Below are 13,735 nucleotides of genomic sequence, written 5' to 3'. Positions count from 1 at the left end.
GGGGACTACGAGTCATCGGCTTCGTCTTCGGTGACAACGCGGAGAAAGACATCGTCGAGTGAAGTTGTGGAGATGCCCCAGTCACGGACGCCGGCATCGACTTTGCGGGCCTCAAAGGCGGCAAAGAGGGTCGAGACACGAACAGAGGCCTTGTCGACCTCAAAGGCGAGGCGCCCAGCAAACTCTGAGATGAGCTGCGCCGATGGGAGGAGCTCCGCTACCAGCGCCTTGGCCGGCTCTGTCACTGCCTCATCGACGCAAGCAAGTTCGATCTTGACTCCACCGCCGTAGCGGGCCTTGAGGTGGTCATTGGTGCCGACCACCCGCATGCGACCCTTGGTCATGATTCCGATCCGGGTCGAGAGCGTGTCAGCCTCCTCCAAGGCGTGCGTCGTGAGCACGATGCAGCGCCCCTGGTCCTGCAGCTTGGTGATTGCGGCCCACAGATCCTGCCGCGTCGCAGGGTCGACGCCTGATGACGGTTCGTCCAGAAAGACTACCACCGAGTCACCAGTCGCGGCAATCGCCACTGATAGCCGCCGCTGCATGCCTCCCGACAGCTGGGACGCCTTGCGGTTAGCAAACGGCTCCAGTCCCAGTAGTGCCATGTTCTCCTCGACATGCGCCGCCTCGTCCGCGGCCGGTACGCCCTTGACCCGGGCATAAAACAATAGATGCTGCCTCACCGTCAGCTGGTCCCACAGCGTGTCGTGCTGCGGACAAACGCCGATGGCGTGGTGAACCGCGTCCATCGACGTCGTGATGTCGTGGCCCGCAATCCAGGCCTTGCCCGACGACGGCGGATAAAGCCCGGTGAGGATTGAGATGAGCGTCGACTTTCCGGCGCCGTTGGCTCCAAGCAAGCCAAACGTCTCGCCGTGCCGGATGGCAAAGGTGAGCGACTTGTTGGCCACCTTGCCGTTGGCGTACCGCTTGCGGATGTTCGAGACCACTACTGCGTGATCGTCGATGCCCGGCCCGGTTGCGCTCAGCAACGACTGCACGTACTCGCGCTCCCGAAGCACATCATCGTCCTCACCCTCTTCCTGCTCGAGCAAGTCGGCTAGATCATCGTCACCGAGGAGCGCGCCATGGCCAGCGCGCGCATCTTCTTCGTCGTCGCCAGCGTCGTGCCGCTGACGACGGCAGCGCGCAACCATCGGCCGGCAGCAAAAGCACAGTGACTTGGGCACCAAACTGCTGCGGCAGCACGTTGTCGAGGTATGCGGCGATGCCAAGAAGCACCAACGCCTGGAACAGCAGGCAGCCAGCCGCAGTTCCGACCTCATACTCGTACGTGCTTGACTTGCTGAGCGAGTGTCGCAAGACGCCGCTCAAAGTCATAGGCGCGTCGCGCGAAATCGACTGCGCGATGAGAAAGAGGCAGCGATAGTATGCAAAGAGTGGCCAGACGCCGAGCATGACGACAGACGCACGCTTTGGCGGTGCGTACAGCAAGTTGTTGATGTTCTGGGCAACCGCAACAGATAGCACAATGACGAGATACGAGATGACAACCGCTGGCCGCGACTTGCGGAAGACCACCGCCATGACAAAGGCAAGCCCAATCTGCGCGTGGCCCCAGAGAAAGAGCACCCCGATGTAGATGAGGGGCGGCGTGCGGAGAAAGAACGGAATTTGCCACACGAGCCCGATCCCAATAAACGCCGCACATGAGAGTGTGTGCAGAATGTAGTCATACACGTAGTTGACCGCCCAGTACACTCGCGACGAGAGGCCCATCATGGCCATCAAGCCCCGCAACCGTGACTCCTTCTCATAGAGGGGCGTGTAGACAAAGACCGGCAGGAGAAAAGAGGTGGCAAACGGGAAGAGCAACGACGAGAGAAACGCAACAGCGTCAAAGTCAGCCGAGTCGTCGTACTCGCGCTCGGGGAGTGGCTTGAAGGTGGCAATCAGCCGCGCGTCAGGCGAGAGAGTGAACCGGATGAACGCGTTATGGATCATGTACACGTAGTACGCAAACTTGCGCCCGGCGCGTTCCCACGACGGCACTGCGTCGTTGATGCGAAAAGCGTTGGTGTTGTCCGGATCCACCAAATTCCCGCCCTGGATAGTGTACTCGAGTGCGTTGTCGGTTCCGTTGAGGACATTGTCGAAGATCAGTCCAGCCGGAATGACCCGCTTCTCCTGCGCGAGCTGAAAGAGAAATACCTCGCGCTGTGCAGGCGTACACTGCGCCAAAAACGTGTCTGGCGACGATTCTCCCGAATAGTCGGGACAGCCCTGATGCAACGTCTTGGTCACGTCCTTGATGCTGTACCCGGTGGCGCGCTCAAAGGCCTCAACTCGGTTCGCTTCATCGGCAAACTGGGTCGCGAGCGCGAGATCGGCGGCGTCGGCCGATGCAAACCCGCGTGTGTTCGGCGCCGAGTACTCGACTTGTCCCGACGCGTTGTTGATGTCGGAAAACGGCGCCCAAGCGAGCATTCCATAGCCCGAGCCATCGCGAAAGCGTTCGCCGACCACCGTCGACGACGGTGATGTCGGAATGAGGTTGACCACTGCGGTCGGGCCGCGTGGCGGAAAGGTATACTCTTCCGGTAGCAAGTTGATGATGTTGTTCGGGTCGACTGTCGGCGCTTTGATGAGCGCGTTGATGATCAGCGACATGATGCCGACGAGTGAGACCATGACCACCGGAGTACAGATCTGGCAGATGTTAGTCTTTCGCTGAGCGAGCTGCATGCTTGCATTCTTCCGCACCAGCGCCCGGAACGAGTTGGACGTCCGCGCGCCATGCGCCCGCAATCTGGGTTGTGTCTCTGCCGGCTTTGATGAAGGCGCATGCTTGGGCATCACATCCATCTCCACGTCGTTGCGTGCATGCGATGGCGGCGGGATGCTCGGCACACCCGCGGCTGGACTCGCATCACTCGAGTATGACGATGAGTATGATCCTGAGTTCTGCTTGCCATGGCCCATCTCCTTTGCATGTTCCATGCCAAAGGACGGTGGTGACTCAGACTCGGACTCGGACTCATAGTCGAGCGAGATTGCGCTCTTGTGCGATGGCGGCGGTGGGTGTGATGGCGGCGGTGGGGGCTTGTGATCTTTGAACACGACATCAGAGTCAGCAGAAGACGTCGGACTGTCGGTCGAGTCGCCCGCTTCCGAACTGTCGCCAGTCGTGGGCGGCAAAGGCGGTGGTGCGGTCGCGGGCGTGGTATGTGCATGAGACCCACTTGGTGGAGATGTCGTTGGGGGTAGTGGTGGTGTAGAGCTTGACGAGGACAAAGACGTCGAGAAATCGACTTGGTAGCCCTTGAGGGCCATCTGGGTGGCGTCAAGTCTGTGCCAACTCGCTGGTCATCTCTACGGTCGTCACTGACGAAAGAACAGGCGCGTGCAGTCGAAGAGCGGCGTAACAACACTTCTGGAACTTGTATGAGCTGGATACGTTAGCTACATCTCCACAACTTTGGTATGAATTTGGTAAAGTAGTGATGCTTGTTGATGCTGTTTTTGGCCTACATCCGTGGATAGAATAACTTGAGGGTGGCGACGAGAGTAGACATGGTTGACAGATGGGGTGATCACTGCACTGATGTTCCATGGAACATCATCTTCCTCGATCATCGTTCTCATCGTACACCAAAGCCACATCCAGTCCACTCACCCAACCTACACCATTGCTACTACATACATACCACTTGTACAAGTCTTTACTGCCAGCACACCAAAGACAGGCGAGATCAAGGCGGATCAGTACGACAAAGGCGGTTGCCGAAAAAGGCTGGAAATGGCGAAATGCGGAAAGCGCAGAGTAAGCGAGTGACACGGGCGGAGGGGGGGGAGGATAGGGGACGAGCTGGGAAGAGAGATACATTTGACCCATTACATCCAGAGCTCGTGGGAAGGAGGTGTGGGCGGTGCAGTATGTGCCGAGGTCTGTTTTGGCGGCAGTTGTTTGCTGTTGTGACCAAGAATGTGATTCTTCTTACCAAGCGGCCTCTCTCCACTCTTGTCAAGACCACGGCGCCATTGGTCTTTGTTATCGGACTCTACGCTCTGGCCGTGGGATTGACGGCATCAAAGGGGAGCGGAGTCCTACATCCGGTGGCGCAGGGTTTAGATTTCTCGCTGCCGAGGTGTGTGACAAGATCACCTGCTCCTGGATGCGCTACACTCATCTATGCTCCCAACACCAATCCTGCCCTCAATGCCATCATGGCCGACTTGGCCGTGTCCAACACACCGTCGTTGTCGTTCTCCTCCTCACCAAGGAATGGCTCATATGATGCAGATGTGTGGGGGATGGCCTCAGTGGATGAGGTCTTCGCCTTTGTCATTGATCATCGCAACACAACCAACGCCGTCCTCGTCCTCGACACCGAATATACCTGGGACGGCGACGCCGCCAACGGATTCCAGCGCCGGTTCGTGGCGGCCAACACCTCGCTCGACTTTATTACCCGGTACCAGATCTGGTACAATTCCTCACTCGAGCTGTCCGAAGATCCAACCGAGCGGCGCCAGCAGGAGCAGGAGCAGAGTGGGCGAAGCCGCCCGGAGATCGGGCTGTCGGCGGTGCGGTTGCAGCTGGCGTTTGATCGCGCTCTGCTCAAGTATGGCGTGACGGTGACGCCATCTCCGACGCCGCGAAGCTTCTCGGGTCTCTCTGTCAAGTGGAAGGCGTTCCCGTCGGTTCCAACCGGAGCGAGCCCAGATGAGATCGCGGTGACGGCCGGCACAGTCTTCTTTTACTGCGCCATGATGTTTGGTTTCATTCTCCTTCTAGTTGCGCTGGTGTCCGAGAAGGAGAAGCAGCTGCGGTCAGGCCTTCTCACGATGGGACTGCCATCGTCCGTCTTCTGGATCTCATGGCTAGTGACTGAGCTCGTGCTGGCCGCAATCGGTGCGGTGCTTGTGGTGGGCACGGGATGGGCGCTTGGCTTTGCCTTCTTCCGCACGGTCCCGGTCTCGCTCACCTTTGCGCTCTTTTTCGGCTTTGGAGCAGCGCTCATCCCGTTTGCGTTTGCGCTTTCGACGATGCTGCAGACGACCAAGTCTGCGGTCTTTGCGGGCATTGTGCTCTTTGTCTTTGGTCTCCTCCTCACATCAATCCTGTTTGCGGCGCAGGTGGTGTATCTGCTGTATGACGACTCGGTGCCCAACGTGGTGACGACGCTGCTCTCGGCTTTGCTGCCGCTGTACAACTTTGGTAAGATCTACACCGACATTGCGCCCAAGACCTACTCGACGTTCAACTACGCGACGAACAAGTACGAGACCGGACCGGGCTTCTCGTGGAGTGACATGGGCAAGGAGCCAGAGGCGTATGCCACCAACGACTCTGTGGACGTTGCGCCGCCGATGGTCAACCTCATCATGTTTGGTGTCAACTTTGTGTTCTATCTAGTAGCGACATGGTACTTGGACGAGGTGATGCCGTCAGAGACTGGGATGCGCCTGGGGGTGTGCTTCTGCTGCGCCCCGTCGTACTGGGGCTGCTGCACCGGAGGCAGTCCACGGCGAGAGGCAGCGCTAGAGGACGAGGGTGGGCAAGGCAGGCCGAGCGGGCCGTACTCGAGCGAGTTTGAGGCACAGCGAGCGCAGATGGCGGCCGACGTGGCTGGTGAAACCGCGATGGCGGCGTCGTTCCCGGAGAGTTCCCCCGTGGTAGTCCATGATCTGCACGTCGAGTACGGGGGATCAAGGTTGCTGACCAAGATGCTCTGCTGCTGCTGTACGCTGCTCAGGTGCCGGCGCAATAAGGCATCTTTTGCAGCGGTGCGCGGGTTGTCGCTGCACATGCGCGAGGGTGAGATCCTGGCGCTGCTGGGCCACAACGGAGCCGGCAAGTCGTCGACGATCAAGGCGATGCTCTCGCTCGTGGCACCGAGCCAGGGTTCGATATCTGTGTTTGGTCTCTCAACGCAGAGCCAAGCGGCGCGTGTGCGTGCGGTGACGGGCGTCTGCCCACAGCACGACATCCTGTGGCCGGAGCTTTCTGCGCGGCAGCATCTGCGGCTGTTTGCGCACATCCGTGGCGTGCCGTGGAGCAAAGTTGAGGCGATGGTCGAGGAGAAGCTCGAGGCAGTCCGACTGACCAACGTTGGCTCGCGACCGGCCGGGACGTACTCGGGCGGGATGCGGCGGCGGCTGTCTGTGGCGATTGCAACGATTGGCGACGTGCGGTTTGTGGTGCTGGACGAGCCGACGACCGGCATGGACGTGGTCAACCGGCAGCATGTGTGGCGGATGATCCAGCGGCTGAAGGCTGGGCGGATTGTGCTGGTCACTTCGCACTCGATGCTCGAATGCGACACGCTCGGCGACAAGATTGCCATCATGACTGCAGGGCGACTGTCGTGCGTCGGCGACTCGCTCCACCTCAAGAACGCGTACGGCTCGGGGTACTCGATTGCGATCATTGCGGCGGCGCCCGAGGCCGTGAGCGAGATTACTGAGGCGATGGGCGAGGTAGCGCCGCTTGCAACGGTCGGCTCGGTCCGCGGGCGCAAAGTCAACTTTGCTTTTCAGTCCGAGGCTGCGGTGGCCTCGGTCCCGCACGTCTTTGCCTGGATCGAGACCGTTCCGAATCTCATCTCTGACTGGGGTGTCTCGCAGACGACGCTGGAGGACGTGTTTCTCAATGTGGGCAAGCTTGAGGAGGAGAGCAAGGCTCAACACGAGTGGCAGTAGTAGCACGTGGATGGAAGCCGATGGGCGCGAGAGGTATCGCACAGAATGCCAGCTGGGCTCTCCATCAGAGCATTGAATATAGTTTGCAGCGAGGTGGAGCATGGCGGTGGCAATTCCTTCGCAGCATTCCTTCGCCACTGTTCGGGCCGATTGCGACACAGTGAGTGGTAGGCAGAAATGCAGAGGGGGGACGGGGTGGTGGTGGGAAGCAGGTGAGGAGGTACTTGTCGACCAGTAGAGGAGGAAGATGGCGGCAGGCGAGATGGTGGCGTTTCCGGGAGGGCTGGATGTGAGCAATGAGCTGCCGTGGGCTGTGTTGGTGGCTGGCGAGCATCATTCGATTGTGGGCGAGGGAGGGACCATGGGTGCCCATGTCTCGTTAGCGTACATCGGAAGGGCATACACTACGCTGCGGAAGCTGCTTCCTCGAGATCGAATCGTGGTCATTGCGCAGGCAAAGGAGACGATGGCGTGGTTGAACAAGGCGGCGAGCACGGGCCTGCCACTCTTCTCGCCGTCGATGGACGAGGCGAGATCGGCGTCGCGATGGGCTGAGCGTGAGGCCGATATGGCCGAGGCTGTCGAGATGCTCATGGCAGAGGGAGGCGCAAACTATGACGGACAAGATGTCAATCCGCAGACGGTGTTGAACGTGCTGCGTGGGCTGGAAGGCGGGCGATCGGTCTTGTTTGCCATCTACTCGCACGGATGGTCGCACTACGTGATGGAGAAGGACGATCCGGCACTGAGCACGCTCCTAGCGACGACGCCATGCGATCTGTGTGGGGACGTGCACATGCCCGAGTTGACATACAATCACGAGCACTCATCGACGCTCACACGCGAGTTCTATGCTCACATGCCGTACGCTTCGCCGGACGACGAGGCCTACGGGGCGGTCTCGCACTCGCACATGCCGCATGCGCTCAAGTACTTGTACTTTCAGCAGCTGTTTGAAACGTACGCGGCGCTGATTGCAGACCGGCCGAACCGGCCGATTGTGGCGCTGTACAACTTTTGCGGGTCGGGCGGGATGACTAAGTTCCTCTCGCGGGAGTCGTACCGGCGGTACCACGGAGTCAGCACGTGGCCGCTGTACGGGATGACGTCGTCAGGTGAGATGGAGTCGTCGATTGTGGGCCTCTTTCCGATCTGGTTCGAGCTCCTCGACGCGGCAGCCCGCGAGGCTGCGCTGGCCACAACGACGCTTGCGGATCTGTTCAAGGCGGTGGAGGCGACGTATCTGGAGCGCAATCCGGAGCTTGTGTGGCAGGAGGAGATAATTTCAACACCGTGCATCTCGTGTCTGCAGTTTCAGGGCAAGACACGGTTTAAGCGCCTCTGCTCGCAGTGCTACGTGCAGTACAGCGAGGATCCGAGTCGGTTTGATATGCGGGCGCTCCGGGCACGGGCGCATGGCGCTGGCCAAGTCGATCGCGCGTCGGACGAGGTGTCGTCGATAGCGTACAACCAGCAGATCCACCAGGTTGTGGCCAATCCGACGGTTGCCGACTGCTCTCTGGATGCCTTGTTTGTTCCATGATTGCTGTCGTGATCTGCGGGGGAGTGGATGGGGTGTGGAGAGGCGGAGTTGCGCGACAATGCCCACGATATCTGAATGCAGGCAGTAGATAGGAATACAGATAACGTCATAACCAAAGACTAAAGAGAACAAAGTGATCTAGCCCGTGGCATGTCTCATGTATGTGTGCATGTTGTGTGTGGTGTGTGCGGAGCCAGAACGTGTCCATCAACTGTTTCTCCCTACACTTGTGCCCACGATCTCTGAGCACAGGACGTAGATGGCAAAACAAATCCCATTTTATCTAAGAGAACATACTGATCAATACAACAGTGTGTCTCATGCATGTGTGCATGCTGTGTGTGGTGTGTGCGGAGCCAAAACGTGTTCATCAATTGTTTCTCCTTGCACTTAATCGTTGGTTCATGGCGCCTTCTCCCCCCCTCCCCTCCCTCCTTCCCGCCCAACCGCACCAGGTCTGCCACAACTCACTCTGACCACCATTCCTCGCCCTCTTGTGACTGTGAGGAAGGCACAACATGGGTAGTTCAAGTACGCTCTTTCATCGTGTGCATGGGTGTGTCTGCCACCTTGTGGCATGTGTGGCGTGTGCGGCGCGCGTGTGTGTGCGTGTGTGTGTGTGTGTGTGTGTGTGGTGGGCTTGGCTTGCTGTGGTCGTGGAAGGGTGACTCATGTCAATCATCGGTGGTGATATGGATGGCGTGCTTGTTGGTGGTGGACCGTCTGCTGCTTGTCGTGGTCATGAAAATCATCGCATGTGTCCTCTATGACTTGTTGGTGTCGGCTTGGTGCGGGCGATGGCCCGATGGCGTTCATCGCATCGGTCGCGGTTACCTTCGTTGCATCGGTCGTGGTGGCTGCTGTCGCATCTATGGATATGGCTGCTATCGTAATCGCATCGCTTTGCTCGGTTGCGATGGTTGCTGTCGTCTCATTGGTCGTGGTGGCCGTCGTCTCATCGGTCGTGGTGGCCGTCGTCTCATCGGTCGTGGTGGCCGTCGCTTTGGTGGCGTGATGGGGGCAACAGGCAAGCGCAAACACTCCAAGGATTCGTATCGCGTCGAACCGGGACGGTCCCGGTCCAAGGACTCGTACCGCGTTTCGCGGCGCTCATCTCATCGGCACAGCAGCCACCGCAAGCATGGTGCCAGCGATGGCTCGCTCGTTCACGAGCACGCCCACGTGCGGAAGATCAAGCGCCGCAAGCGGGTCCGGCGGCGGAAGCCACATGCACCGGCGTACGGCACGTACGGTGTCTACGGGACGTATGGCAATGTCGGGAACTACGCCGTTGACGGCTATGATCCCACCTTTGCCGCCGGCGCAGCTGCAGGCAAGCCGCTGCCGCGCAAGCGTAGGCGGAGGGTGCCCAAGTACATCATCGTCTCCGAGTCGGTCTCGAGCGCCTCCTCTTCTGCCTCCTCGTCAGGCTCGTCGGCGTCGGGCTCGTCGTCATCAGGCTCGTCATCGTCGTCGTCGTCCAAGTCGTCGTCGCACCACGCTGCCCGCATCGCCGAGCTGGAGGCTGCCTACGACCAGGTGGCCGACAAACTGGCTGAGGCCCAGGCTGAGGCCGACAACTCCAAGGCCATGAAGAAGCGGATCAAAAAGCTGGAGAAGGAGCTGGCGGCCGCTCGTGACGAGGCCGACTCCGCCAACAAGGCCGCCGAGCGTGCTGCTGCCACTACCAGCAGCTCGGGATCGGCCAAGGCGTCCAAGGGTAAGCGCAAGCGCAAGCGCACAAGCAAGGGCAAGGGTAAGAGAAAGGGTAAGAGAAAGGGCAAGGGCAAGGGCTCGCCGTCGTTTACCTACGAGTACGAGTATTCGTTCTCGTACATGAACGTGCCCGTTGAAGAGCTGGACAATCTCCCGTCCGAGTACGATCTGGCCTCTGTCCAGCTCTCAGACTCTGCCACAGAGCCCGAGTCTGAGTCCGAGGCATCTCCGTCGCCCAAGTCTGAGTCCGAGTCATCTCCGTCGCCCGAGTCCTCTCCGCCAGCCGAGGCATCTCGGTTGGCCGGCTCTGGCTCTGGCTCTGGTTCGGCGTCGTACGAGTGGTCGTCCCACATCGTCCGCCACTATCCGCCTTCTCACAGCGAGGCCAAGGTTCTCTCGGCATCCGACGATGCTCAGGGCGCTGTGCCCGAAAGCTTGTCGGCCGCTAGCCACAACTCATCCGTGTCTGCCGACTCGACACCCTCTCACGCCTCCGCCTCTCACGCCTACGTCACCGACTTTGTGGCCTTTGACACGCGGTCGGCGTCCCGATCGGCATCGCGCGACACAGCCAAGCCCGACGCCGGGTCCTCCTCCTACTCGTCCGCCTCCTCCTCATCCCAACACAACCGCTCGTGGCACGATGCCGAGCTGTACTCGACCGACTTTGAGTACTTTGACGGCAACTCGTCGTACCGAACCGACTTTGTTGACTTTGACACAACAGGCTCAGCGTCTGGCTCAACGACCGACAACTCGGACAAGTCATAACACACTCTTGAACACAAAGGCGTTTGCTTCTATCTTGACATCTACTCCTTCACCTGGACAACATGCTCCTTGACCAGCTCCTCGGTCTCGACCTCGACCTCCTCCCAATCGTCGTCCGGGTTGTAGCCAGCCGGGGCGGCGGAGAGAATGAGGGCGTTGCGGGCGTCGGCCATGGCGGCGGCGTCGGCCTCCATGCGCGTGCACAGGTCGCGGTACTCCTGGAGGAGGGCGTTGCGCTCGGCGCGCTTAGCAGAGTCGAGCGATGACGAGCGGACGGTGTCGATGCGGTCGTACTCGATCGACTTGTGGCGAAGGTTCTTCTTGATCTTCTTGACCTGCGACTTGGAGAGCAGCGACTTGGGCCGCGGGCGCCAGAGGAACTGGTAGAACTTCTCCTTGAGCACACGGCGGAGCTGCTGGCCAGCAAAGTTCCACAGAGTGTACCCGTTCTCGATTGACGACGACCAGGCCGAGATCGAGGTGGCGACGTAGCGGCCGGTCGGGTCCCACTCGACGGTCGTGGCCTTGAGGTGCTCGCAGATGGCCATCTGCTCCGGCGGGTTGACCGACCAGAACTCGAGCTTGCCATTGAGCTCGCGGAGGCCAGCCACCACAATGTGCTTGCCCTGCGGCGACCAGAACAGCTCGTTGGCGGCCTTGCCCTCGGTCGTCTTGATGTGCTCGACCTTGTTCGGCTGGAGGTTGTAGAACGAGACGTCCGGGCGCGGAACGTCGATGTCGGCGCCGTGGATGATGGCAAAGTGGGTGCCAGTCGGCTCCCACGAGAAGCGGATGACTCGCGTGTCGAGCTTGAGCGTCTCCACAGGCACGTCCTTGATGCGGATGCGGAAGAACTCGAGGTTGACAAAGAAAGTCTTACCAGACTTGGAGACACGGTCGACCTTGACGCACAGGTTGTCGCCAGACTTCTGCCAGAACATGTCGATGTTGACGACCTGGACCAGGTTCTTGTGGCGGATCATCTCGCCCGTCCGCGAGTTGACCAGCACCACCCGCGCAGGCTGGTTCTCCACCTCGGGCACCCATGCCGAGAGCAGCGAGTCCGTCGGCGACATGGCAAACGACTTGATGCCCTTGATGTCGATCTTCGACTTGGTCATGTCCGGCATGTTGATGAGGCGGATGCCCGAGCCGTCCGACGCAATGCGCGCAAACGCCGAGTCGTCGCCGGCCCACTGGAAGAGCGGCCACGAGAAGGCCTCCTTGGGGATCTTGGGCGCAGAGGTGTAAAGCCGCTTGCCGGTCAGCACCTCCCACACCATGATCGGCTGCGTGTTCTCCACATCCTGCGGGTCCACAGGCAGCGACGACCACGTGATGAGGTAGTTCTCCTGCGGCGAGAACTGCACGAGCTTGACGCCGCGGTGCGGGAACCGCCGAATCCGCTTCATGTCGCTGCCACCCCACAGCGCCACGCCCACAGGCACCTCGCCGTCCGAATGGAACGTCGCCAGGTACGACCCGAGCGGCGACCACGTGAGGTACGTCTCCGACCAGTTTGTCCGCACGTCGATCGTCTCCGGCTCGCGGTCGCGCTCCGCCCATGCAAGCTGTACCTGGTCCTCGTACTTCATCACAAACTGCTCGCGGCCAAGCGGATCCGTCGTCCACGACCGGAGGTTCTCGTTCATCCCAGGCGGGAGGTTCGCCTCGAGCTCGTCCTCCGTCGGCGGAACGTACTCGTCCGGGTACTCGGCAACACGGTCCAGGTCCGCAAACGAGTACGCGTTGAGCACGTGTTTCTTGTCAAACTTGTACCCGTCGAGCTTGGCCTTGGCAAACGCAGCCTCGTCGTCCGAGATAAACGAGAGCAGCAGATGGCCCGTCGTGTTGCCATCATCGTCCACGCACAGCTCGTAGTCTGTCAGCGGGTTGTATGGTGTGTTGAGCGCCTTCTTCAGTTGCTTCTTGACGTACTGCTCCCCTCACAGCGACCCCGCACACTCTGTGTGAGTCCTCGCCTCTCACCCCGGCCACCCAGGTGGAGCCCAGCTTCCCCAGCCAGCCAGGCTCCCACCCACCCAGCCACATTCTCTGCTCTACTGCCATTCCTGCATCCATCCGCAGCCTGCTCGCGAGGCACAGCCCTCGCCTCTCTCCATGGTAGCGCCATCGTTCCCCCCCCCCCCCCCCCCATCCCTTTGCCAGAACCCGGGATGGAGCCAGCCTCGATCAATCCCAGCGGATCGCACTCGCACGACCTTTTCCTACGAGCGGGGCGAGAAGGGAGGCACAGCGGCGCGGAGAGGGGCGAGAAAAGGGGAGAGACAAGCACAACATGTGGCTGAGGTTGTAGGATGGGAGGGGGGAGTGCTCGTGGACAGGGCAGCCTGGTACGACCGAGTACGTACCTTGTCGAGCTTGGCAAACTTTTTGGCCTTCTCAGCCGGCAGGTTGGTCACCAGCAGCAGGGCGTCCTTGGACTCGTCAAGGACGGGCAGCTCGGGCAGCGGCTCCTCCTCATCCGACTCGGTGTCCTCAAGGTCCTCCCACTCGTTCTTCCGGAGCGTCGACTGGTAGCCACGCGGATCAGCAATGGAAACCATAGGTAGTGGTGTGCAGTCAAGTGGTAGAGGTTGACTGTCCGGGTTTGTGGGCGAGGTGATCGTGATCGTGTTCGTGATCGTGATCGTGATGGTCATCGTCCGCTGGGCCGGCTAGCGGTGTGGCCAGAGAGCCAAAGCATAGCAGCTGGAGCAGACTTGTCGTGGAGCATGGTGGGATGCTGTGGGTTCTGCCGACCTCGGCGGATGCATACACGGCTTGTCAATGCTGTGTATAACAAGTCTGAAGATGGAAGTATGCCGACTAAAGCCGTGAGTAACCTCGTCGACTACGCTGAGGAGTTCCCCAAGAAACTCTCGCCCATCTCCCAAGCCCTACGCAAGCGTGCTGTCAAGGACCTAGCCACAAGCAGAACTCCGTACGTACCCCCCTCCCCGCCTCCTCCCCCTCCTCCCCCCTCTCCCTTCTCCCTTCCTTCCTCCCTCTCATCCCCTTAATCCCTCTCCTCCT

General features: G+C 60.2%; 7 protein-coding genes across 7 annotated transcripts in view; 5 read left to right on the top strand and 2 right to left on the bottom strand.

Moving 5' to 3' along the window:
• Positions 1-5: 5 nt before the first annotated feature.
• Positions 6-3,297, bottom strand: AMSG_05763 (uncharacterized protein; the record flags this gene model as incomplete). Its single annotated transcript, XM_013901720.1, has 4 exons — positions 6-1,136; positions 1,180-3,024; positions 3,107-3,244; positions 3,277-3,297. 4 exons carry the CDS (start codon positions 3,295-3,297, stop codon positions 6-8), a joined length of 3,135 nt encoding a protein of 1,044 aa, XP_013757174.1.
• A 981-nt stretch (positions 3,298-4,278) lies between these two features.
• On the top strand, positions 4,279-5,512 carry AMSG_11908 (uncharacterized protein; the record flags this gene model as incomplete). Its single annotated transcript, XM_013901847.1, has 2 exons — positions 4,279-5,439; positions 5,507-5,512. The coding sequence occupies 2 exons, from the start codon at positions 4,279-4,281 to the stop codon at positions 5,510-5,512; spliced, it is 1,167 nt and encodes a 388-aa protein (XP_013757301.1).
• Positions 5,513-5,775: 263 nt separating this feature from the next.
• AMSG_11907 (uncharacterized protein) lies at positions 5,776-6,758 on the top strand (the record flags this gene model as incomplete). The annotated part of the gene is made up of 2 exons (XM_013901846.1): positions 5,776-5,919; positions 5,950-6,758. The coding sequence occupies 2 exons, from the start codon at positions 5,776-5,778 to the stop codon at positions 6,667-6,669; spliced, it is 864 nt and encodes a 287-aa protein (XP_013757300.1). The 3' UTR covers positions 6,670-6,758.
• Positions 6,759-6,895: 137 nt separating this feature from the next.
• On the top strand, positions 6,896-8,349 carry AMSG_05761 (uncharacterized protein). The gene has a single exon (XM_013901719.1). The coding sequence runs from the start codon at positions 6,917-6,919 to the stop codon at positions 8,210-8,212; it is 1,296 nt and encodes a 431-aa protein (XP_013757173.1). The 5' UTR covers positions 6,896-6,916; the 3' UTR covers positions 8,213-8,349.
• A 341-nt stretch (positions 8,350-8,690) lies between these two features.
• AMSG_05760 (uncharacterized protein) lies at positions 8,691-10,717 on the top strand. The gene is made up of 2 exons (XM_013901718.1): positions 8,691-8,743; positions 9,240-10,717. Exons 1-2 carry the CDS (start codon positions 8,731-8,733, stop codon positions 10,697-10,699), a joined length of 1,473 nt encoding a protein of 490 aa, XP_013757172.1. The 5' UTR covers positions 8,691-8,730; the 3' UTR covers positions 10,700-10,717.
• On the bottom strand, positions 10,588-13,307 carry AMSG_05759 (eukaryotic translation initiation factor 3 subunit B). Its single transcript, XM_013901717.1, has 2 exons — positions 13,072-13,307; positions 10,588-12,636 (listed from the first exon to the last, which is right to left on the bottom strand). Exons 1-2 carry the CDS (start codon positions 13,264-13,266, stop codon positions 10,741-10,743), a joined length of 2,091 nt encoding a protein of 696 aa, XP_013757171.1. The 5' UTR covers positions 13,267-13,307; the 3' UTR covers positions 10,588-10,740.
• Positions 13,308-13,521: 214 nt separating this feature from the next.
• Positions 13,522-13,735, top strand: part of AMSG_05758 (uncharacterized protein) — a gene marked incomplete at its 5' end in the record, with an annotated part of 3,728 nt that continues 3,514 nt past the window's right edge. The window contains one exon of the mRNA XM_013901716.1: positions 13,522-13,643. Within this exon, the coding sequence (XP_013757170.1) occupies positions 13,522-13,643 (122 nt within the window). The remainder of the gene's footprint in view (positions 13,644-13,735) is intronic.

This window comes from Thecamonas trahens (genome assembly GCF_000142905.1).
Source record: "Thecamonas trahens ATCC 50062 unplaced genomic scaffold supercont1.27, whole genome shotgun sequence".
NCBI classification, from domain to species: Eukaryota; order Apusomonadida; family Apusomonadidae; genus Thecamonas; species Thecamonas trahens.
This window is presented reverse-complemented; position numbering and strand designations above follow the sequence as displayed.